Source organism: Perca fluviatilis, chromosome 3 (genome assembly GCF_010015445.1).
Source record: "Perca fluviatilis chromosome 3, GENO_Pfluv_1.0, whole genome shotgun sequence".
Lineage (NCBI taxonomy): Eukaryota > Metazoa > Chordata > Actinopteri > Perciformes > Percidae > Perca > Perca fluviatilis.
This window is the reverse complement of record NC_053114.1, coordinates 8,554,406-8,578,817: the sequence shown is the minus strand read 5'-3', so window position 1 is coordinate 8,578,817 and position 24,412 is coordinate 8,554,406. Positions and strand designations below refer to the sequence as shown.

General features: G+C 41.0%; 1 protein-coding gene and 1 long non-coding RNA gene across 6 annotated transcripts in view; one reads left to right on the top strand and one right to left on the bottom strand.

Moving 5' to 3' along the window:
- LOC120556467 (transmembrane channel-like protein 3) overlaps window positions 1–24,412 on the bottom strand; it is a 56,418-nt gene that overhangs the window by 22,861 nt on the left and 9,145 nt on the right. For 3 of the 5 annotated variants that reach the window (XM_039796114.1, XM_039796113.1, XM_039796111.1), the window contains exons 2-6: window positions 17,293–17,439; window positions 11,501–11,576; window positions 8,716–8,797; window positions 7,300–7,406; window positions 1,580–1,678 (exon numbers count right to left, since the gene is read on the bottom strand). In XM_039796114.1, the coding sequence (XP_039652048.1) occupies window positions 1,580–1,678; window positions 7,300–7,406; window positions 8,716–8,797; window positions 11,501–11,576; window positions 17,293–17,381 (453 nt within the window). In that variant the 5' untranslated portion in view covers window positions 17,382–17,439. Of the gene's footprint in view, window positions 1–1,579; window positions 1,679–7,299; window positions 7,407–8,715; window positions 8,798–11,125; window positions 11,267–11,500; window positions 11,577–17,292; window positions 17,440–19,539; window positions 19,605–24,412 lie in introns of those variants that run through there. The other 2 variants (XM_039796112.1, XM_039796115.1) reach the window with 2 other exon arrangements.
- The window catches only part of LOC120556469, a 6,276-nt gene continuing 1,927 nt past the window's right edge, over window positions 20,064–24,412 (top strand). The window contains exons 1-2 of the long non-coding RNA XR_005638863.1: window positions 20,064–20,078; window positions 20,392–20,461. This is a non-coding gene — a long non-coding RNA (uncharacterized LOC120556469). The remainder of the gene's footprint in view (window positions 20,079–20,391; window positions 20,462–24,412) is intronic.

Here is a 24,412-nt window from a genome sequence, read left to right as displayed (position 1 = left end):
AAGAAATGTATTACAGTGTGGAGATATTTTTTGACTTTCTTTGATAAACCCTCCACAGTAGTACAGGAATGTTCAAATGATCATGTCTGACCCTTAATACGCTACTGTGTGTGACCCTTGACATCGTGGACGGGACGTGCTGCCTCTGTTTCACCGCTTATTGTGACTTTTCATATCTCAACTCCACTGTGCAATACTAAGTGCCTTGCATTCTGTCTTTGCATTGTGTACACTGTGATATTTTTGCATACTACGTTGCACATTCCTCTATTAACCAGAGTCTCAATTAATCGAGTGACAGAGTGACAGAGAGAGAACTATGAAGAGGAGAGAAACAAAGCTCCTTGAGCAGAAATGGCTAAAGAAAAGGGTCTTTTGAATGGCATGCTCATTTTCAAAGCCCTTCCAGATGTTTCTCTCCACAAGACTAAAGTTATCTGCATGTACTGTCCATGTGAACTGAGTTACCACCGGAGTATGTCCAGTTTCAAATACCAATTTCCTGGTCAAGCATATGGCTGATGCAGAGAACCTTTCTCCCCCTCGCCAAAGGCAGGTCAATCTGGATAATGTATCATGGGCGCATACGTGTCCATTTGTTGTTGCTTGATGGGCTTGAGTTGACCAAATTGACATACAGTACCTCTAAGGTTATTCTGGAGAAAATTCTAGACAGCATTTGTCATTGATTTGGATCATTGCAATAATAACAAACATAGCCTATCTGTCCGCTCCCATGTTGATAAGAGCATTAAAAACTTAAAAATATCCCTTTTAAAGTACATTTAGAACAGATGAAAAAATTTGCAAATAATTTGTGATTAATCATGAGTTAACCATGGACAATCATCAAATAATCGCAATTAAATATTTGAATCGATTGACAGCCCTAATATCTATAAATGGGCCCCTCGACAAACAGTATTACAGGACAAAGCTCCACTGGAATCCAGAGTAAGATTTTTTGAGGTTGGTAGTAGTTGTGCCATGCCCCTTTCTCCCACGGCGACCTGAGGGATCCAATCACAGGGACTTTAACATGAAATCGGTTAGAGATTGCATTAACACACAGGGAAACGAAAGGAAATAATTTAAAACAACCTGGGCAAAACAAACCTACAGCCAACAACACGTTCTAAAATAAGTGAAATTAATACAATGTCACTTTGCCCTTATATTGCACTAGAATAACTAATTATTGCACTTGAATGTAATTATGCACTAGAACGTAATTTCGCTACTTATTACCGACAGATATGCATATTTATTAACACTACACAGTAAAATAACTAGTTTCCCTGTGGAAGGGCAGAAGACACAAAATCAATGGTCAATCTATTGACAATCAATCTAATGTTTGCCGTGCGGGCGGGACCCAACATATAAGCTGCATGTATGCAGATATTTAATAATGATAATAGGCCTTTACAATCCCAGTATACTTGGTGGAAGGTGGGGCTGGCCTTGGAGTCGAGACAGCAGAGGTCAGCGAGGCAGTAAAGTAATGTTTGAATAACGATCCATTGTATCTGTTAGTAATGTGCTATTGACAGAACAGTAAAAGGAAAGAGAGGCTCACCCCAAGAGACCAGATGGTGTCCAGGTCCTGGGCTGAAGCCAGATGCTCCTTGGGGATAGTTTTACTCCTCGTCGTTCCAAACGGAGCTCCAGCCAGCAGCTATAGCACAAACAAACCCATTATGATAATATTACATCAAAGACCTTTTATATACTGTATATACAAGTAAGAAACACAGAGAGAGTACACACAGTCTTGTACCTTTGCCTTTTGTTGCCGTTTTTAAAATGTTTTTTTTTGCGCCAAATCAAATGTTTTATGGTGACGGTTCATCTAGTCTATATCGACGAGTTTCCACTTCCGGGATTGTTCAGGTGCCGCCGGAAATTCCGCTGGATGTCCCTCATTTTTGTCCAGATGTCCGTCACCTTCCGCTTTGTTTGTGTTGGCATTCTGGATTTATGAGGACTATGGTTAACTGCTCCTCAGATCTCTGCAGGGTAAATCCAGACAGCTAGCTAGACTATCTGTCCAATCTGAGTTTTCTGTTGCATGACTAAAACAACTTTTCAGCGTACACGTTCAACCAAACCAAGTTCCTTCCTGAGGCTATTTTGCAGCGGCACGGTCATTGTGCCCGGCGCTTAGCACCGCCCATGACGATTGTGAGTGGTTTAAAGAAATGCCAATAAACCAGAACACGTTTTTCTCCCATCCCGGAATTCTGTGTGGACTAGCCAGACCTTCCTTCGCAGCGCTGTGGAGGAAAGTCTGGCAATGCGAGACTACGATTCATCTCGTAGCTGGCTAGCTTAGTTCCAGGCTTAAAACTCTTTATATAAGCATTTTCTTAAACGTCAATGGAGATGAATGGGGAAAATCACTTCCGGAACCAGAGCCGTTCAAAAAGTGGGCGGTCACTGTTGCATTATTGCAGGATTGATGCTAAACTCTTTAGGAGCTGCCATTTTGTTTTGAACCAACAGTCGCCCAGCACACACACACCTAAATCACACCATTGGAGGCCAGTAGCTCCTCACAGGATGCTGATTAGTCCGAACCACTGGTTGTTCAGACAAAAACGTGTTACTTGAAGCCTGACAAGATGGATTTGTGTGATTATCGCGTGATCTTGTGATATCGAGATAATCCTGTTGCCGTGCAAGGTAAGATTAACTTAGTTGTCATGAACGAATCCACTAATGACAGTAATTCCATGCAGATGAATTGTATTTAGTGTAAATGCTATAAATGCTGGTGTGACCAGGCCCTCAGAACGTGTTGCAATGTAATAAATAAATAAAACAATGTTTAATAGTTTAATAGTTTATGCCTCATAAAGATCATAATCTAAGTGACTTAGAAATATTGCCTCTGACTTGCATGCCCTGGGTCCCACAACAAAATAAACGAGCATACGAGCATATCTATAGTGCAGGGCTCAGCAACCTTAGGCCACCATTGGCATGCGTTAGCTTAACCAATGGCACACATAGCAATAAGTGTGTAAGAAATGTAGAAGTGTCCTCTCATCAGCATGCCAAATGATCTCTTTCACAGCCATTGGCAGGAGCACAGCCTGTTATTTACGGTAGTTTGATTGACTTTTTCCTAAGCTCGCATTGCCAGACCTTCCTCCACAGCGCTGCGGAGGAAGGTCAGGCTGGTCCACACAGCATTTCGGCATGGGAGAAAAACATGCTTAAAAAACATGGTTTATTGTCATTTATTTTTTAACTAATCACAATCACCTTGGATGGCGCTAAGTGCCGGATGGAGCCACGGTGCCGCTGCAAAATAGCCTCAGGAAGGAAGTTGTTTTGGTGGAACGTGTATGTTCAAAAGTTGTTTTAGTCATGCAACAGAAAACTCAGATTGGACAGATAGTCTAGCTAGCTGTCTGGATTTACCCTGCAGAAGATCTCAGTAGCTATAAAGTGATGGTTGAGATGTAATTTCACCCTAGGTCCCTTTGCACCATGACCTCGAGCCAAACACCCCCGAAAGCTTTTTCACCTGGGTCTAACATTGAACGAGTTAGGCGTAACGCGGCAAAGCGTAGCGTTAGCCGCTGAATAGCTTAAGCGCAGAGGCTAATGGATCGAAGTGTCTCTTAACATTACCCCACTAATAATGCCGAAATGATACCAAAGGTCTACACTAGTATATATAGGTTATGCACTCATAAAACGATGGATTGTAAAGTTTGTAAGTACACCAGAAGGTTATGTAAATAACACTTGCCTGCTGGCTTCTGCTCTCTGCTGTTGTTGTTGCTGCTGTAAGACGAGTGCTTAGGGACATCTACAAATTACAACACCGAAAAGAGATGCAACAAAAATATTTTTTAATTTAACTTATTTTTTAAAGTAAGTGCTGTAATATAACTAGCAGGAGACAAGTAATAATTGAGGTAAGTTTGGAGACATTACCTTATTTAATCATTAAATTAATAAATATTTTTGTTGCATCTCTTTTCGGTGTTGTAATTTGTAGATGTCCCTAAGCACTCTTACTGCCTGGTAGTAACAGCAGCAGCAGCAGAGAGCAGAAGCCAGCAGGCAAGTGTTATTTACATAAACTTCTGGTGTACTTACAAATTTTACAATCCATCGTTTTATGAGTGCATAACCTATTTGTACTACTGTAGACGTTTGGTATCATTTCGGGCATTATTAGTGGGTGATAATGTTAAGAGACACTTCGGATCCATTAGCCTCGCGCCTAAGCTATTCAGCTGATAACGCTACGCTACGCTAACGCTCCCAATGTTCGACCCAGGTGAAAAAAGCTTCTGGGGGGGGGGTGTTTGGCTCGAGATCATGGTGCAAAGGACCCTAGGGTGAAATTACTCCGAACCATCACTTTAACCTGCCAACACAAAGGAAGAGGAAGATGACGGACATCCAGCCGAAAAGAAAGACATCCGGCGGAATTTCCTGCGGCACCTCAACAATCCCGGAAGTGGAATGTCGTGGATATAGACCAACTTTTTCCCCATCCGCAATCCGCGAAGACCTGCCCTACTCTGCCTCTGATTGGCTAATACTCTTGTCTTCTTCACAGATTGTGGCACTTGGAAAATAACACTGCCTGAGCGGGCTGGCTAGAGGCTTAATGCTAATATGGCACACTGATTAAACGGAACATTTTAAAATGGCACTTCATGTTAGAAAAGGTTGCCGACCCCTATTGTAACACTACAAATGAGGCAAACTTAGGGATATAAAAAGTGAGTAATAACTGAGACGACCCTCCATTCCATACTTGGTCACATAATTTACAGCACAAAACAAGCACAGACATCAAATCTGACAGAACATCTAGGTTTGCTGTTGAATGATATTACTCACTAAGCAGAGGTTAGATAAAGGAGGGATGTGGGAGAGGAGACAGTGGTAGGTAAATCCCAACAAGGAGAATTAAACCGGGGAATAAGCTCAGGCATTGGGAATGATAGGATGAGTAATGTCTGGGGAAATTGCTCGTGTCTGCATGTCAGTGATAAACATAAATCCAGCAGCATTTTGTTACCCTCAGTCTTTTGTTCGTGTCTACAGTTTGTACTTTAACTGGTTGAGCTGAAGCTGCTGGAGAATCATAGTCTACCAACTCTACCATTAAGGATTCTCTGATCTGTACTGAACAAAACATTTACAGAGATGGAGAAGTCAACAAAGAATCAATACAACATAAATAATAGTGCAAGTGTTTTGTAAATTACCTTCAAAGAAATAGGCCATAAAACTCTACATTTAAAGGAACACGCCGACTTATTGGGAATTTAGCTTATACAGCGTAACCCCCAGAGATAGACAAGTCGGTACATACCCTTCTCATCTCCGTGCGTGCTGTAAAGCTGTCTGACGGCTCCAGCGGCATCAGCCCATAACAGAACAGGCAGGTGAATGGTTCCAGTAATCCTACTGCTCCGAATAAGTGACAAAATAACGCCAACATGTTCCTATTTACATGTTGTGATTTGTCACAGCGTGTACAAAAAACAACGTAACATGAGACACAGCCATCTTCTAACCGTAAACAAACCGGGAACTACCGTATATTCTCAGGCGGAAGAGTATAGTACTTGGGTGGAGTGATATGCTCGCAGCAAGCCTGTCTGAGAATATAGTTCCCGGTTTGTTTACGGATAGAAGATGGCTCTGTCTCATGTTACATTGTTTTTGTACATGCTGTGACTCTACAAATCACAACATGTAAATAGGGAAGGTTATGTTTTTCACTGTCTAATCCGGAGAAGTAGGCTAGTTGGAACCAGTTACCTGCAGGATCTGTGCTGGGCTAAGCTAATGCTGGAGCCGTCAGACAGCGTTACAGCACACACGGAGATGAGAAGGGTATGTATCGACTTGTCTTACTCTGGGGGTTACGGTGAATAAGCTAAATTCCCAATAAGTCGGCGTGTTCCTTTAAGATAAATCTGTTGTGATCGAACTGGAGTGTTTGTTTTTTAAGTTTGCATTTGAGTAGTCTCGCATTGCCAGACCTCTCTCCACAGCGCTGTGGAGTAAGGTCTGGTTAGTCCACAGATACATAGGATAGGATAGGAGAGAAAAAAACGCTCTGGGTTGTTTGCATTTCTTTAAACCAATCACAATCATCTTGGGCGGCGCTAAGCTCTGGACACAGCGACGGTGGCTCTGCTAAATAGTCTCTGGAAGGAACTTGTTTTGGTGGAACATTTGCGCTTGTGTGTACTTCGTCCACAGCAATATATATAAAGAAAGTGACAGTAGAGCTTTTTAATGGAGTGTTTAAAGACTTTCTGGGAGAGCAGCAGAGGGCCTTTTAATCTTTTCTCTTACCCCAGATTTCTACTTTATTTCTTTTTCTTCCACATATCACACTAACAGACATGAATTTAACGTGTGTTTACATAGTTAAGACTGCACTCTTTGCTAAGGCTGTCTGAAGGAATCATCAACATACGGGTCCGTTTCAGAAAGCAGGTTTAGCGAGAACTCTGAGTTTGTTAACCCTGAGATGAGGGAAACTGAGTTTTCTGTTTCAGAAAGAGAGAGCGTCTTATTCTGATTTGCATTATTAATTGCGAATAGAGTTGTACCAACTCAACAATGTCAAATGATTGTTGGGTGGAGGGTGTTGAAGTCACGGAGAGGATCCAAAGAAAAGCTAACAATTCTTGGGAGGGCCTGGCTTTTTCAAAAGGGAAATGTTTGCACCAAATCATAAATCACTGTTAAGCCTACAGTATGACTCACATATGATATGCAGTATTATGATTACTTGTATAGTATCATAGACGTTTATAAAGCTGGATGACACGTCTCCACCTCCTCCCGCTGTACAAAAGTGAAGCCAAAAATCTCCCGGATACAAGGCGCCGGCATCTTGCAATTTTGGAGCCAGAGTCCGCTGAGTAGTGATCAGGCGGTGGAGCCGTGATATCAAAGTCCCGCCTATACACCCATCAAACCAATCGCGAGTCACTCACAGCTGTCAATTATGATGTGTCGCCCCATTTTTATAGTATCAAATAACTAATAAAAACCAAACTTTAAAAGAAAGAACAAGAAGAAACGTCAGCATGATCAGAACTACCTAAAATGACAGAAACCATCTTTGGGAGAAATGTATTTGTTGTTTACTTATTTTGGCACATGTCCCATCCACTAACATGGAGGGGGTGGGGTTTATGACCTATACTGCAGCCAGCCACTAGGGGCGATCCAGATGTTTTGGCTTCACTTATACAGTCTGTGCATCAACCCCGGTAGTATACAGTGCCAGAGACTGACCTCTGGTAGGACGATGAAGGCTCCAGTCATGATGGTGAGGACGATGTTGATCCCGAACAACCAGCGCAGGAAGATAAAGTAGGAGGCCACGCCCGACCCAAAGTGACCTCGACAAGAAAGAGGAAACATCTGGCTGAGACTGGCTCACATGTTGCATAGACTTCACACACAAGAAGTGATGTAGTGGTACACAACCAATAATACCAACTATCAATTATATTTTCAAAAAAGCCCTGAAAAAGTCGGGCCGGCCTCATATGACTTAGACCATATAGTATGACATTACTGATGGATAACTGTCTGATTGGGTCAGGTTGGTAAAAAGTCAAGTTAAATTTAGTCAACTGCCACTACATCCCCGGATATGACAGTACTTTACAGATATTAAATAGGGGTGTGATGAGACACTCATCTCAGGAGACGAGACGAGACGAGATTGGGTTCACGAGAACGGGACGAGACAAGATTTTAACACTATTTGAAAGAAAACTTAATTGAAGAAATATGACTGGAGAAATAGTCTTTTATTCAATCGAAAGTCACAAAATGAAAAATGAGCACTGTGAAAGGTTTTGCCACAAACTCAAATGGCTTCTCTCCTGTATAACTAACCTCTTCAGACCCAATAACTGCAGCGTCCCTCTCTCCTCCCAAACTCGTCCCTACAACCTATTAATCAAAAATTATTAATTTCTTACACTGCACTGTAACTTTTATTGTTTTATTTTCTTGACCATTTTTAACTGCTCTTTAATGTTTTAAGTAAAGCACTTTAAATTGCCTTGTTGCTAAAAGGTGCTATAGAAAATAAAGTTCCCTTGGCTTGCCTGTACAACCTCAACCTGTCAGTCAGTCACCAGGGCAATAGAGAACACCTGTCTGTCTCGGAAGTAAACATTATCTGCACCGCGATCTTGCTATTATATTTTATTGCAGCAAACCATGTCTGCGTGAAGTTTTGCCGCTTTACCGGCATTGTCGTGATTCACTGTGACTTTAAGAAACTGTAGAGGCAAAGTAACTTTCGCTCTGTCTGTGTGTGTGTGTGTGTGTGTGTGTGTGTGTGTGTGTGTGTGTGTGTGTGTGTGTGTGTGTGTGTGTGTGTGTGTGTGTGTGTGTGTGTGTCGGAGCTGAGCCCCGCTTTCTGTGAAAGAGACAGAGAGAACAGATAAACTTGCGCTTACACGCTCTCAATTTGGCACCGATGAACTTCTGTAACTCTGCACAGTAATTCTGCACTTTTGTATATCGTCCGACAACTTTTAACCTCAAAGACAAATATCGTAACGTTGTAATCTCGCAGGACGAGATCTCGTCACACCTCTAATATTAAACACAAGAAATTATATTTTGCATTTCTTTTTCGGCATTTTGGACATTATCCAGTGATAGAATTACTTGAAGCAGACAACTCACTTTCAATTTTCTTGATCCTCACTTCCCAGGGAATGAACAGAACCACAACATTGTAAAGCACGCGTGAAACTTTTTTCAGCAGCTGCAGGAGGAGAAACCAGACTGAGAAATTTCTGTAACCTCTCACTGACACACAGCTCACACAATGGGAATGTTGACAGGGAATATACAGTACAGGCCAAAAGTTTGGACACACCTTCTCATTCAATTATTTTCATGACTATTTACATTGTAGATTCTCACTGAAGGCATCAAAACTATGAATGAACACATATGGAATTATGTACTTAACAAAAAAGTGTGAAATAACTGAAAACATGTCTTATATTTTAGATTACTCAAAGTAGCCACCCTTTGCTTTTTTTGATAACTCTGCAAACCTTTGGTGTTCTCTCAATGAGCTTCATGAGGTAGTCACCTGAAATGGTTTTCACTTCACAGGTCTGCTTTGTCAGGGTTAATTAGTGGAATTTGTTCCCTTATTAATAAAAAAGCAAAGGGTGGCTACTTTGAAGAATCTAAAATATAAGACATGTTTTCAGTTATTTCACACTTTTTTGTTAAGTACATAATTCCATATGTGTTCATTCATAGTTTTGATGCCTTCAGTGAGAATCTACAATGTAAATAGTCATGAAAATAAAAAGGAAAAGCATTGAATGTGAAGGTGTGTCCAAACTTTTGGCCTGTACTGTATTTGACCATCAAGCAATGGTTCCAGATAAACGTCACCTCTTTTTTATAACAATAGAAATCTGTAATGTCATATCCTTCCAGTGTTGCTGGAATCATTGTCATTACAGTGTATGGTTCCATTCGTAATGGTAAGGTGCACAAATGAAAAGCAGACTGCTGTTAATATCTGATTAGTTTGGATGGCAGAAAACGGTTTATAATTATTATTATTTTACATTTCATTTATAGAGTTTCCACTTTATGGACAAACGACAATTCAAAACCTAGAAAATTAAAACAGAATACCAAGTTTATGTTATATTGCATTGCTGAAAATGTGTCCCAAGTAGTTTGCATTATGCAGAATGTCATGTTGTAGCACATGTCCATGTAGACCACATAAGAAGTGAAACAATGTGACTCTGTGAAGCTCTTCAGGTCTTGTGTTGTGATAAAAAAATAAAATCAGAACTGAGAAGATGATGGTTATTAATCAAGATCATGTCAGCTGGACCAATAATTCAGATTTTCAATTAACTGGGAGCCAAAATGCAGAATTAATAACTCGTCATCAGACTGCCCACTAAAAGTCAATTTATTCTAATGGGGCCTGAGCAGCCCGAACATTTTAATTAAACTGAGCTATAACAACAGGCCATAAATTCACTCATGCTGCTGTGCTACAGCTGCACAGCTCTTTCTCTCTGCCTGTCGGTCTTCCTCTCTGTATACGAGTGCGTGATGATGATTGATGGAGTACATATAGCTATATACAGCATGTTCTGCTCACAGGAGGAGAACAGCTTTTTTTTTTTTTAATCAGAAGTCAGCAGCCTGCACAAAAGAAATCCAACATGTTTTATCATTCTGGCTCTCACGGTCAAGTTACTGCAGTGCAGTGAAATAACACAAAGAAGCTCCTCTCAGCATTCAGTCAGACAGAATAAGTGGAGTTGTGGCTGTAAAGTGTCCAGCACATATTTCACTGAAGCTGCAGAGACAAACTGGAGGAAAGAGGATGTCGAGTCAGCCACAGCACAGCCATCTTTGTTGTTAATATGACATATTTGCAGCACCATAGTAACGACCATTTGTATTTTGTGTGTGTTGTGGACCAAAATCGGTTCTCTTCTGATCCACCTTTGCAACGTCGTAAATAAATTCATATGTCCTTGTATTGCACGCAACCAGTCCTCCAAACCGTACGAGGATATTGGTCGTTTGTTCCTACAAACTCATGGCCCACGGGCCAAATCCAGCCCCTCGCAGACTTTGATCAGGCCTGCATATCAATTTAGGGTCCCAATACATTTTGTCCCACCTAGTTTTTGTTGCTTTTTCTGAAGTTTTTGTCACCTTTGTCTGTGCTTTTTTCAACTTTTTTGTAAATTTTTACATTTTTGGTGCATTTTTTGGGGACGTTTTTGCCACTTTTTCCACTTTGTTACATTTAGGCACCAAAACTACTACGTACTACATGATATTCTGTAAAGTAAAAGAAAAAAAAAAAAATTACTTTAGAAAAAGTGGTTTGGGTTAATATCAGAGGTTACTTCACTTCCTGTGTAAAAGTTAGGTGCTAGTTTAAACCTTCCAAAATCCAAACAGGCCTCCTTATGAGGAACTTGTCGCTCTTATACGTTGTCACATTACTTTCTGCGTTGCTCCTGTCAAAATTACTAGAAGGCACCGCCACTATACACATAAACATTTGTGGGAATTGTTGCTTGAACACCTTATGAGACCTATGGGAGTGTTTTTTCGGGGGAGACAGTCTCATTCCATGATCTGTCTCTGTGGCTGCTTGACACAAAGATCGGTTCGTATTATGTTGTGTCTTGCCCTTGATGGGTCCCATCTACTTTGCTCAATGGATCTACAAAAAAAAGTACAAGAAATGTTCTAAACCAGAAGGAATGAAAGAGCTATTTTGGAGACATCCTCTGATTTGCTAATATTATCATTAATGATTAAAATCACTTTGGTTCTTTAGTTTCTACATACATGAAGCACCTACAAAGGTTAACATCACAAAGTTGCATTCTAAGCTGGGATCAGTGTTACTACATGTTGAAGTGTAAATGAGAGTGAATGGTTGGTGTGTACATACATCAGCTCCTGCAGTCTGGTAACCTCTGGTTCTGGTGAGTCGGCCCTCATACCGCAGAACAATCTCTCTGGCCTGCCTGCGACACAAAGACACACAGATGGAGGCTCACTCAGTACACTTAGGCTACATCCAGTGGACACAGAGTTTTATCTCCAGTAGCAGAACTAATCTCGGTTAGACGGTTCATTTACGGGATAGTTCCGGTGCCGCAGGAAGTTCCGCTGGATGTCCCTTTCCGCTTTCTTTGAGTTGTCTTTAAACTCTGATCCCATCAAGCAAAATTAATTGGAACCTCTGAGCAACGTTACAGGCTAAAAATGACAAGTTTTAAGGAAGATTTGGTCGTGCAACAAGGTAGGCCTGCTTGGTTCTTTCAGGGATTATTGTAAAGATTTACAAAGAATATGTTTACACCATTTACTCTCTAACTGAGATGTTTTGGGACCGATTGGTGGGATTGCTGTAGACGAAGTACACACGGTGATACACTGGTAAGAGCTAATGAGGTTTAACCGTGTATCTAGCTTATCTAAATAGCTCACATGACTGTATTGTGGGAACAGTTAACTTCATTTGTATGTGGTGTTTTCTTATGTGGGGTGCATACAGTATGTTCCACCAAAACAAGTTCCTTCCTTAGACTATTTTGAAGAGCAACACTTTCCTTCCTCTACAGCGCTGTGGAGCCTGAGACTAGCCTAAAACTGACATTTGGATATTTAACTTGGTAACAAAATAGTTGATGCAAACATAACGTTGGGCGTAACGTTAGCTTAGTGTCAGGATCAGGATGTGTCAGACACAGACGTTAGGAATCCGCAAAAGGGATTTGATAAGACAATGGGTCTTACCAAATCCCTTTTGCGGATTCCTAACGTCTGTGTCTGTGTTAGTTTTGGTTTGACAGCTTCTAAAAAATGTTGTTAGTGCATCACACCTCACAGCAACTTTTAGGCATTTTCTCGTTTGCTAGCAGACGGAATTGACGAGTAGGGAACTTAACGCAATAAAAGTCAATGGAGAGCAGAAAGTTGTTTTCCCATCCAGTGGGGGCGGAACTTAAATGCACTCTGTTTATGTATTTAAATGGTACAGGTGTGACTGATGTACATTCAGTTACATGTTACATTGTCCTCCTCTTGTAGATAGACGGTAGCTTTTGCAGTTGAGGATCAACACGGTCTCACGGCAGTTCGTGAAATTGTCATGTTATTTTTAATCTATTGATTTGTGTACAACAACACGTTAATCTTGTTTTTTTCATGGTGGCCAGTAGGAAATGGTCTATACAGAGATTAACGGGGAAAGCAAAAGTTAAAACATTAGTTTACATTTTCGTGCTGGCCACCACGAAAAAATGAAAAAAACGTCCCAGTGAACACGAATCAATAGATTAAATAACGTGACCATTTCACGAACTGCCATGAGACTGGGTTGTGAGGATGTAGAGGACTGGATACATTTATTCCAGTAGTAATATTCCTATGAGGCTATTTTCTAATATTTGTTCTGTGGTTTAAAGCAAATCGGTTACTGATTTGTGTTTTCTAAAGTGAGTACTCTTTAATACCTTACGCCGAATATATGGCCTTAATATTTTTTAATCACAGTGCAAACCGTACTAAAACCCAGGTCATTCTTAAACCATTCACAACAGACTGGTGCCATTAAAATAAACTGTCTAAAGTGATTCTGTAGCTTTACAGTCCATAAGATCGTGAAACCTGCTCATCCTGTCACAGCCCTGCATGGGGACAATTCATCAGAGGGCTATGAGCCATGTCTTAATCAATGAGGAAACTCAACATGCACTTTACACACTCCAATGGAAAGCAACTGTAGTTTCACAATTGTGGAATACATATGATTTCATTTTGTGATTTAATATTTGTATTATATTCCATTTTGTTAGGGTGAGGGACGATGGTAGAGTCAAAATTCAGAGTAACTCAAAGTAAAATTTGTCAGAAAATCTAGTTTAAAAAAAAAAATCTAAATTTATGATGTGAAAAAAGAGTGTTATTGCAGCGGGAGTAATCACAGACATTCAGCCTGAGATTAAAGAGGGTGTAAAAACGCAGACTTGCATCCCATCCCTGATGATGGTAATAAAACCTCTGCGGTAATAACAAACTGCCCATATAAAACCTGTTATCCATGGCACATACTCAGCACATCTTAGAAGCTCTCTATCTACTCTAGTTTTCACTGGCTCAGCCTGTTCTCCATCTACAGCTCTAATAACAATGTAAAATGTTAGAACACAGCCTTCACAGTTTTGGTCTGAACACAACAAGGATCAGCTTCTTTAGAAAGGTGGACATTCACAAGGTTCATGTAGCATTTGGACACTAATTCCACTTATGTTGAACCATTTTCCACAGAGGTTAACAGTAGCAAAAAACTGCCAAGAATATTTTAAAAAAACATTATAAAAATTCAGTTCAGTTCAAATCCTGCTGTACATTTACAAAACCCATCTCATACAAATGTCTCATAATAATAACCATATATGTATGTTTTTACGTCTTCTGCCTAATCTACAGTATGATCAAGCTCTGTGACTGTAAGTACGAGTAAGTAGCTAAATAGAAAGAACTGAATATGTACACAACCAATTCTCCAATGGGCCTCTGAGTTGTAAACAGAGTTTGTATGCAGCTGCAGGACTCTATAACCAAAATGTCTCCTCAAAATAACATTCCTGTACTATTAATCTGCAACATTTTACATATTTTTAGATTTAAAAAAAATGTATGTATCTGCAAAACATTCACTGACAGCATGTTGAATTTGCTTTCTTACAAGGTAATGCTTCATATTAAGGTCCTTGCAATAAGTTTTACTTGATAGGTAATAAGGGCCCTTATAAGAAGGTTATTAACATTATGTGGTAATATAAAAACACAGCGCTTTCAAGTCTGAGAGCGGAGTTCGTGTCCAGGCAAAAACAAAACTTTCACCCAGGAAATGGGTGTTTATGTCCCGGGATTACTATTTAAGGGGACCTATGTTTTAATCCAAACCAAAAACTTTTTTCTAATCTTAACTAGTCATTTTGGTGTAATGTCACTGTCTTCTTCACAGGACAGTCACCTTTTGTCGTTTAAACTCAACTGCAATGGCCGCTGAAGCGACTGTAACAGTGACCGGTACACGGCTCACAGTCACCTTTTCTTGGCTAAATGTAAAGGCCGCTAAACTTACTGGTCGGCGCGTGCCTGGCAGGCTGTCGTCGTAAGTTCATACGATATCATATGAATCCGTTCATTAGAATGCTTTGCTTATTTACAGAAAATTATGTTTCTTGACGCAAACTGATCTAAAGCGATAACAATGCCTTGTTATGGTTAATAAGTCCTTTATTATGCACCTTTTAACAGTAAACTATGCTTTTTGCAGCCACCAGATATTTTAAGTTACAGTTCATTTTAGCTCTATTTGTGTTGATGTGATGTTTTACTGTTTATAACGGTTTCAGAATATCTTTTACAATATATAATTTACCTCATTATTTAAAGATACCGTAATTGTATTTATAATTTTACAATTAGTTGGAAGGTCTGTTGTTTTATAGATCATTCTCTTTGTAGTGCTCAGTCCAGAAGAGGGAGCTGCAAAAAGCATAGTTAACTGGTAATAAGTGCATACTAATGTGTTTCGTATAAGTGCTTATAATTGTCTTATAAGCTAACAATAAAGATGTTTATGATGGTATTATTAACACTTAGGCTAGATAGACATATGATCATATCATTTTGTTAATACACATCTTACAAGGCCTTATAAGGCCCTTATTAATGGTGCAATATGTAATACTGACAGCTAGTGTGTAAAATAATTACTGCGGTACAAATTCAAAATACTGGAGAGATTCGTCTCCCCCGCCCCCTCCTCCCCAGTTCACGGAGGTTGCCAGGCTGAGACCACAGCATCCATAGTCTCGCTTTGCCAGACCCTCCTCCAAAGCGCGCTGAAGGAGCATCCACAACAATGTTGCTAGCCGCTTCCCTCACATAGCCAGACATTACTTCACAGCACAGCGGAGTAGCTAACGTTAGATGCTGGCTATATTGACAGTCATAGAAGCCTGTGCTCACGCGGAGCTCTTTACCCAACTGACAGACACTTTTTCAGCTTAGAATTACGGTAGGAACTGCTAAAAATAACATTAACTTGCCATCCTCTTCACCCGACTGAACACACTTTATTGGCTTAGAATTACGGCAACAATCGCTAAACACACTGCAACTCACGGTCCTCTTTTCCCAATTTACAGCCCCCCTCTCTTAGCTTAAAATAACTCACTGTCTACACGTTGTAAACAGCCGTGGCTCGCTTGCCTGGTCCTCTGGTAACGTTAGCAGGGTTAGCATGGCGGCATTAGCCAGGACCAGTCTGGATCACTTTACTGGCTTTGTCTCAATTGTTTTTGCAAGTAACCAACACCGGGAACTCTAGCAATATAATTCAATGTGAGTACACAAATGTTGAAATGACATAAAATGCCTGTCCCTTGTAGCCGAGATGAATTAGCCTGAAGCTAATACTTAGCTACCTGTTCAGGAGGAAATTAGCCAACTCAGTGTCCGTTTGGGCTCTAAGCTGTCTCCATCTTATCTATATCTCAAATATTTACCAGGGGTTTGTTATGTCTCTGGTCATGCAACGTTAGAAACATTTTTTTAGGTCGGGTAGAATCTATCTCCGTTGATCCTGTTTGTTTGTTTGCAGCTTTAATGGCTGTACTATCGTTACAGATGTAGCGCGCTGGGTTTACGTTTTTACCGGTATATCTGGCAACCCGGCCTGGCTGTCAAACTGGGCAGTTGATAACAACACACAGGCCAAAACACAAACAGAAATTCCGTCACGGTACGGAAATTTCAAAAGGAGAAAATACTGGAATTAGAATTGTTGTCAGAAAAGATAGTACTTCAACTTAGCATGTTTCCTTAATATCTGATGATGCATTGGGGTCATTTTTGGATTTATTACAGTAAATATATTACATATTGGACCTTTTACTATTAACTAACGCTTATCACAAGAACCTTATTATAAAGAGTTAGGCAACTCAAAGCACTCATTTCAGGGTTTCTGCAGATTTCATCAAGTCAAATTTAAGACTTTTTAAGACCTTTATAAATAAAATGTAACACCTATATCACGACATGAAAGTACAACGAAATGCAGAGTAACAAAAGTACCGAAGAAAAAATAAGTATTTCAGTGAGCATTAGAGGTAGCGTTATATGGACGTAGGAAAAATTAGACCTGTTTAAAATTATTTAAGACCTAAAACACAATACTTTTTGAAAATCTAGAATTTTCTAGACTTTTTAAGACCCCGCGGAAGCCCTGTATTAAATGTTGGGCGAAGATATTTATTTAAAAAGTCAAAAGTGACATTTAGTGACAATACTACATTTTTTTTTTTTTTTTGTAGTAAAGCATAGATTTCAGGAGACAGGGTTGCTGTAAGAGTAAGCAATGCTCATCTAGCACAAGAGGTAAAATAATAATAAAGAGATTTAGGTAGATCAGTAGCAGTTTGTATGACTCAAATTCATGTGTTCAAATAGCTTAGTCTTTGTTGTCTACAGTTACACAGCAGGATACAGTCATCATGTATACCTATCATGTATAGAGAGAGAGAGAGAGAGTGTGTGTGTGTGTGTGTGTGTGTGTGTGTGTGTGTGTGTGTGTGTGTATGTGTAGGAGCAGAAGAGAAGGGAAAGAGTAAACAATCACTCCACAAATACAGGGGGAACAATCACACTTTGGGGTACTTTAGGACTTTGAGCTTGCGTCTCATTGGCCAGGGTCTGGTCCGAATGTTGGCGATGATCTCCTTCTGGTACTGAATGTTCTGGAACATCTCCTCTGGGTCGTTGCTGTCCACCCGCTCATCCTGTTTATCTTCATCATCTGAGGAGCTGCAGGAGGAGACACAGCGGCACAGTAAAAAAAGGGCTCGGTCTGTCCACATCGTAAAGAAGAGGAAAAACAATCAAGTACGTCATCTTAGGGTCTGTATGAAAATATTTTGGCCGTGGAGGGCTGACCCTTATGTTTCACTTTCATTTCACCAAAATGAAACCAAATAAAACATGATCAAGCTACCATTATTACGGAGTTTTTCCCAAGGTTATTTTAGTTTTACATTTTTGACTATATTGTGTTCCATTTGACATGGAATGTCGGAATTTCTGGGTTCCCAGTCGGAAACTATATACAATATGTCTATGGCATAGACTGTATAAAACAGGTCTATGGTCTGAAATGTCAACTCTGAAAGATGTAATGTTATTTGCTTTATAAAAGACATTGACAAAGACGAAAACTAAGGACATTTACTCAATTTTATTTTACATGACAGTTTTAGTTATTGTTTTTTTGTAATGCCTCGTTTTTATTTTTATTTCAGTTAACGACAATGTTTTTTACCACCTAGTTTTCGTTATTTCGTTCGTTTTCGTTAACAATTATAACCTTGTCCTACTGAGATGATGTTGTAGCCTGTGATGTTTGAGGTCAGATGTCTGCCTGTCAGAGCTAAACAGCTCCTGTAGTCAGGTGTGCTTTGCAATCTGTGATGTGGCAGGGCAAACTGTAGCAGATTGCAATCTTTCTCTCACAGAAATAGACTGTGGTCAAGCTCGCCGTCACTCGCATCTCCGTGGTCAAACCAGCCGCTGCTAAAGTTGGAGACAGACACGGGCACAGCAGAGCGAAGTCTCGGTGAGCGGAGCAGACGCGCTGTAGAAACAATGTCTGAAATGAATTCAACTGGTTTGACCATGGAGATGCAAGAAATATGCACTAATCCAGAACACAGGACCTTCTTCCTGTATTTACTTTCTTGCTCCCGCCCCAGACGAAACCGAACCAAGGAGAATACGCTCCCAGTTTACAAACTCATCAACAGCAAAAGAAGTATAGGTGTGATAGCTTCCCCAAGCAGTGCAATACTAAACAGTAAAACCAGGAAACCTCTGTCTGTAAATGGTTCAAATCCAGTGTGCGCTGACTGTGAGCTATTGTCGGCTACCAGTAAACGTGTTTTATGCACGGCTGGTTCGTGATGAAGTTTTAACGGGCTTGCTACATTGCACGCATAACGTATGCGGAATGGATGTTCCAAAAATATGCTTCCACTACAGTATAATCAATGAAACTGGCTACACCAGGCATAGAGCAGTGCGTGGTGGTGCGTATGCACTGCGGTGATCCGCTCTACAAGCGTAAAAATAAGACCGTCTTCCATTTATATATATTTTAGGTGTGTGCAGCCTTTTTACACAGAAATGGGTCATAAAGTGTCTTTATTTCTTTTAAATTAAAACAGCTACAGATATACAGGAAATGACTTAAAGACTGTTTGATTTTGAGAGTTTCTGTTTTTTATTTATTGTTTCCTGTCACCTGACAGTAGAGTGACGCTTCACAACGCTGTGCTAGCTCCAAAAACTGAATAAACAACAACAATCCAGAAGGAAAAGCCTGTCGTCTCGCCTGAGACTCACACAATCCTACGGCGTGTGTGCGCTGATGGAAAGCCAAACACACTTCAAATACACGTCATTTCTCACATACAAACACGTCAACAACACGTAAACTTGTTGATTTCTCACACATAGACAACACATTAACAACACGTTGACAACGCGTAAACAACGCATAGCTTACGTGTTAATTTCACGTGATTTTGAGCCATTTGGCTACTTTTCCAGTTTCAATGGTTGAGTGTCCTAAGTTCTCATTGGCAGCTGAGCAGTAGGGTTTAACCATTTCTATAACCCTGGGGGTCTCCTACCACTATTTAACATGCAAAGGATCCTCTCATTTCTTCTTTTTTGTGTAGCTTAAAAAAAAATGTTATTCATTTAAATTCAATAAATTTACTATTCATTTATAAATTATTTTCATCAAGATAACATTACCACCTTTTGCTCCACTGCTGCCCTTGTGGGGACATTCTAGCTTTAACACTGTAGGATTATATTTTGTATAGAGGCCTCAAATTTATCACTGACCTTTCTTCTTTGTTCCTCTGGTCCGTGAGAAATATCATCTAGTTAGTTAAAGGGAGTTGTTCTTCCTGAGTATCTGCGAAACGACCAACTGACCTGAAGTAATTAGGCTGTTTAAAAGACTCTCGGACGAGAAGGAGCAGAGAATAAAGGAACCTTGTAAAATGTATTTTGCAATAACTGAGAGGTAAGATTCAGGTCATAGGGTGGCCTTGGCTCTCACCGTTCCTGGGTCTGCAGAAAGTTAAGACTGCACTTGGACAGTCATAAAACATTCTTTAGCAGTATCTTTATTTGATAAACAGAACATGATCATTAAAATGGCAATTGGTAACACACTGTCTTCTCTGGCCTGGGAACGGGAGAGCAAAGGTATTTTGCGCGACCTTGTTTTGATGATGGCATAAGGAACTAGGAGGCCTGGACAACATCCAGAAGATAACGGCACCAACAGGGATGGGCAAGACGGCTGGCAGAAGATGCATAAAACGTGAGGTTTTGAGTTAGCGGACATCAGATTCCCAGAGGAGACTTTCTGTTCGGTAGGGTGAGAGAGATTAGTCTTGAAGGAAATCTGATCCATATGCATATGCTGTAATAACTTGCAATATAGTCACTAAACATAATTGACTTGAACTAGAGGACTCCTGAATGTTATTTCTGGTCTACCATTCAACGAATGCTTTTGGATTTTGCTGAGGACAACTTTTAGAATTAGGTCATGTTAGCTAATGCTAGCTAACATTAGCTAGCACTAGTCTTAGCATAAACATCTATTTTGAACTGATGTTTAGCAAGGCTTTTTTTGGTTGTGACTGTATTTGTTGCTCTAATGGTGTTGTAATGTGTTTGTAGAGAGGAAAATGCCAGGCGGAGAGGAAAAAAGAAAAAGAGATCACCTGCAGGGACTGAAGCAAGTAAAAAGGTAACCTTCTTGTCTGTGTGTATGTGTGTGTGTGTGTGTGTGTGTGTGTGTGTGTGTGCATGCATGTGTGTGTGTGTGTTGGGGTGTGTCATGGGGGGGATGGAAAACTGATAATGGAGGAATTAAGGCATGGATACCCGACCCGAGTCCGATGGGACCCGATGGGACCCAACGGTACCAGACGGGCAGGGCCAGGTTCGGACAGATATTTAGAAATTATGGTCGGGTTCGGGTCGGGCTTGGTCACATCAGCGCGATAAGGCATTTGTTGTAAAATGGTGCTGTGGCTCCTTTAAGAGACCTCAGTGTGTGTGTGTGTGTGTGTGTGTGTGTGTGTGTGTGTGTGTGTGTGTGTGTGTGTGTGTGTTGTGTGTGTGTGTGTGTGTGTGTGTGTGTGTGGAAAGTGGGCAGAAGACGTAGCCTTAGTGTCATTAGTATGCAGTGACGGACTGGTAATCTGGCATTTGGGCAGATGCCAGAGGGGCCGCGGGCTGTTTGGGCCGGGTGGCCAATCAGAGAGCTGCATGATTGTCACAGCCACGCAGCCCATGATGCGGTCCCTTAATTGTAAAACGGCGGCCCATATCATTTCTCTCGGCCCCCCTTCAAGCATCAATAATAAAGTTCTTTGGTCATCTAGGAACCATAATTCGAACCATAAATTGCTGTAATCTGATCAGTATTTATACCACATATGATTCTCTTGATATCACTCATGGTTGCCCTCTACAGTCGCAAACTTTTACATCAGTCTGTATTGTTTTGTAGCGAAATTACTTATTCAGATCAGATGTTCAAAAACGTGCATGGTTGGCAAAACAAATCTACCTGCATTTTCTTTATTTGACTATTTGTTTGCAAAAGTTAAAATGAAGCAATGCCTTATGGGAATGTCAAGACGGAATCACGTAGCCCGCGTCAGCGTGGTTGTTGTCGGAAGTTGAAGATTGGAACTTGAAGTTGGAAGTCAGAAGATATTGAATGAAAAAATTAATCGAGGCATCAAGCGACACAAGGGGGGAGCGGAGAAAAAAAGAGAGAAATACAAGAGAGCACTGTTGGCTGACGGTGAAAAACGCTGCAAACTAACGGATTTATTTTTAAAATCAAGTGCACCTTCAGCTAGCACAAGTGCTAATACTGCTAGCAATGTTAGCGTTAACGACACATCTGAGCCAGCACACCAGGGAGAAAATGACACTGAGGAATATGAGGAAGAACAAAACGAGGAAGAGGAGGATGAACAGACAGACAACACATATGGATTACCAGCAACAGAGGTGACCAATGCTGCAGGAGGTGGGAGTGTAGCAACAGGTACAGTGGCTACTTCAGAGGACCAGATCAACTATTTCAGTCGGCCAAACTCCACTACATTGAACTTGTTTTTCAAGTTTCATCCAAATCAGTTGGCTGATGATGCAAATATCATGAAGGCATTTAGCCGTAAAGATGGATCACAACGCAGATGGGTCAGCTATAGCGCTGAGAAGCATTCTCTCTTTTGTGCTGTCTGTCTAGCTTTCTCGAAAAAGACTGAGACAAATCCTTTCATGAACGGATGTAACGACTGGAGACATATACATCAGAGGCTAAACGAGCATGAAAAAATTGCTACCCATATGGACTGTGTTAAGGCATACCTCTCATGGATAAATCACACAGACCTAAGATCTCTGATTGATACTAACCAAATGACAGCCTTCCGAGAACAAGTGCGCAAAAGGCGTCAAGTTTTAGAGCGGGTAGTGGACATAGTAAAACTGATGGGGGAAGCGCGGGCTCCGCTATCGCGGTAATAAGACTGAATCTACACGGTCGTTATCTGACATGTCTGTTGACCACGGGAACTTTCTGGAGATACTATTGCTGCTCACTAAATACAGCTGTTTACAGCAACACGTTCAGGAGTGTATTGAGAAGAGCAGGGAAGGACAGGGAAGAGGTTCTTTTGTGACATTAATGTCCAAAACCACAGTCAATTCTGTCACTGAGGCTATCCGGCAGCTTATTAAAGAGAGGCTTTCTTCTGACGTCATCCGAGCCAAAATGTATTCAGTGCAAATCGACACAACACAGGACTTGACAGCTAAAGATCAGTGCAGTGTCATTGTCCATTGTATATGTGTATTAATGACATTGCGGTTTTTTTCCGTGACTCCTATCAGCGGATGAACACTTGGGAAGGTGTCAGCCAGGACCCCAAGAAGAGACGTGTTTCGTTGATCGGTGAGACGCGTTGGTCTTCAAAGGATGCTGCGCTGACCAAGATATTTGGATTGTTCGGCAAACCAGACAGTGGTTTGTATGTGGCCCTTGTTAACACATTGTTCCAGATACACGACAACCCGCGCTTCAAAACCCAAGATCGCGCAAATATGCGTGCCTACATGGAGTCACTTTTAAAGTATGAGACTGTTTTGACCGCACAGCTGTTCCTGCGCATTTTTGCACAGACTGCCCCTTTGTCAAAATATCTCCAAACCAGCGGCATGGATCTTTTGAGCGCCCACCGAATGGTCAGAGAAACGCAGCAGCAACTCCAAAACTTTGTGCGGGATTTTGATACTGTGAAAGAGGCCGCAGACAAGTTTGTAAACTGGGCAAACTCAAGGTTCGAAAGTGAGGACGCAGAGGTGGAGGTAATGGATGCATTGCCGGAAAAACGCCTAAAAAAAAAGAAGGCTATGCCGGGAGAGTCTGGTGAAGCACTGGCCACTACCGACGCATTGGTGGACTATAGAATAAATGTGCACAACATCATTCTGGATATGGCAACAACCTGTATGCATCGCCGGTTCTTGCAGCACGGGGAGCTCTATGCAGATTTAGCATTCCTTGATCCTCGGAATTTCCCCCTTATAAAAGATAAGGAACTGCCCCCGAATGCACTTTGAAACATAAGTGAATGTCTGCTTAAATTAATGAAGATGCTACTGTCGAAAATCTACAGTCGGAATTGACACACCTCGCTATGCACAGGGACAGCCTGAAAAAGTCGCCTCTAAACGAGTACACAGTCAGGGTGTCAGAGCTTGATGATGCCTCAGAGAAGGAAGAGGAAGATACAGAAATAAACCTGGTGAGCAAGAAATGTGCTGCCTGCAAGAATTGTGTGCTGTGTTGCTATTTCCTCCTCCAGCAGTTAAACCTCTTCACCCATGCTTACAACAATATATGGTTGGCATACAAATTCCTACTGACACTGTCATGTACTCAAGTGCCATGCAAACGGACTTTTTCCACTCTGAAATTCATCAAGAATCGCCTAAGGACCCGATTGTCACAGGATAATTTGGAGGCTCTAATGTTGATGGCAACAGAGAAAGAGGTTCTAATGAACTTGGATTCAGATGACGTAATAGACAGGACTGCGGAGAAAAGCCATCTCCTTCGTACCTTGTTAACTGCATGAATTAACTGTTGCAGTTAACAAAACATGAAACAATGAAACATGTTTTTATTATGGAGCGGCTTGCTCTGATGATTTATAAATTTTTTAAGCATTCGGGTTGTGCATTGATATGTCAATGTTTTGGTGCAGTTGTTTATAGCATGGGAGTTTACATTCATGCAAAGTGTGTGTTCCTTCCGTGCGTGGGTCAAAAGTTCTATCTGCGAGTTGCGCAACCCCCCCCCCCGCTGGGCCGCTGGTGGGTGTAAATGCCAGGGCCGTTTTTTGTCATTGTTAGTATGAGAACAAATTTGATTTTAACTGTGTCGGGCTCGGACACAAATTTCTTAATGCCCGTCGGCTTGGGCCGGGTTCGGTCACGGCTTTGTCAGACGCGGGCCGGGCTCGGACAGAAAAATTCGGCCCGATCCGGACTCTAGGAGTAATACATGGGCCTAAAAAGGATTTAAATTTTATACTTGATTCTCATTTATGTGTGTGCGTGAACTAAAAAAAAAGCACTTTTTAATTATTGCACTACTGGTTAGATTTTAAAC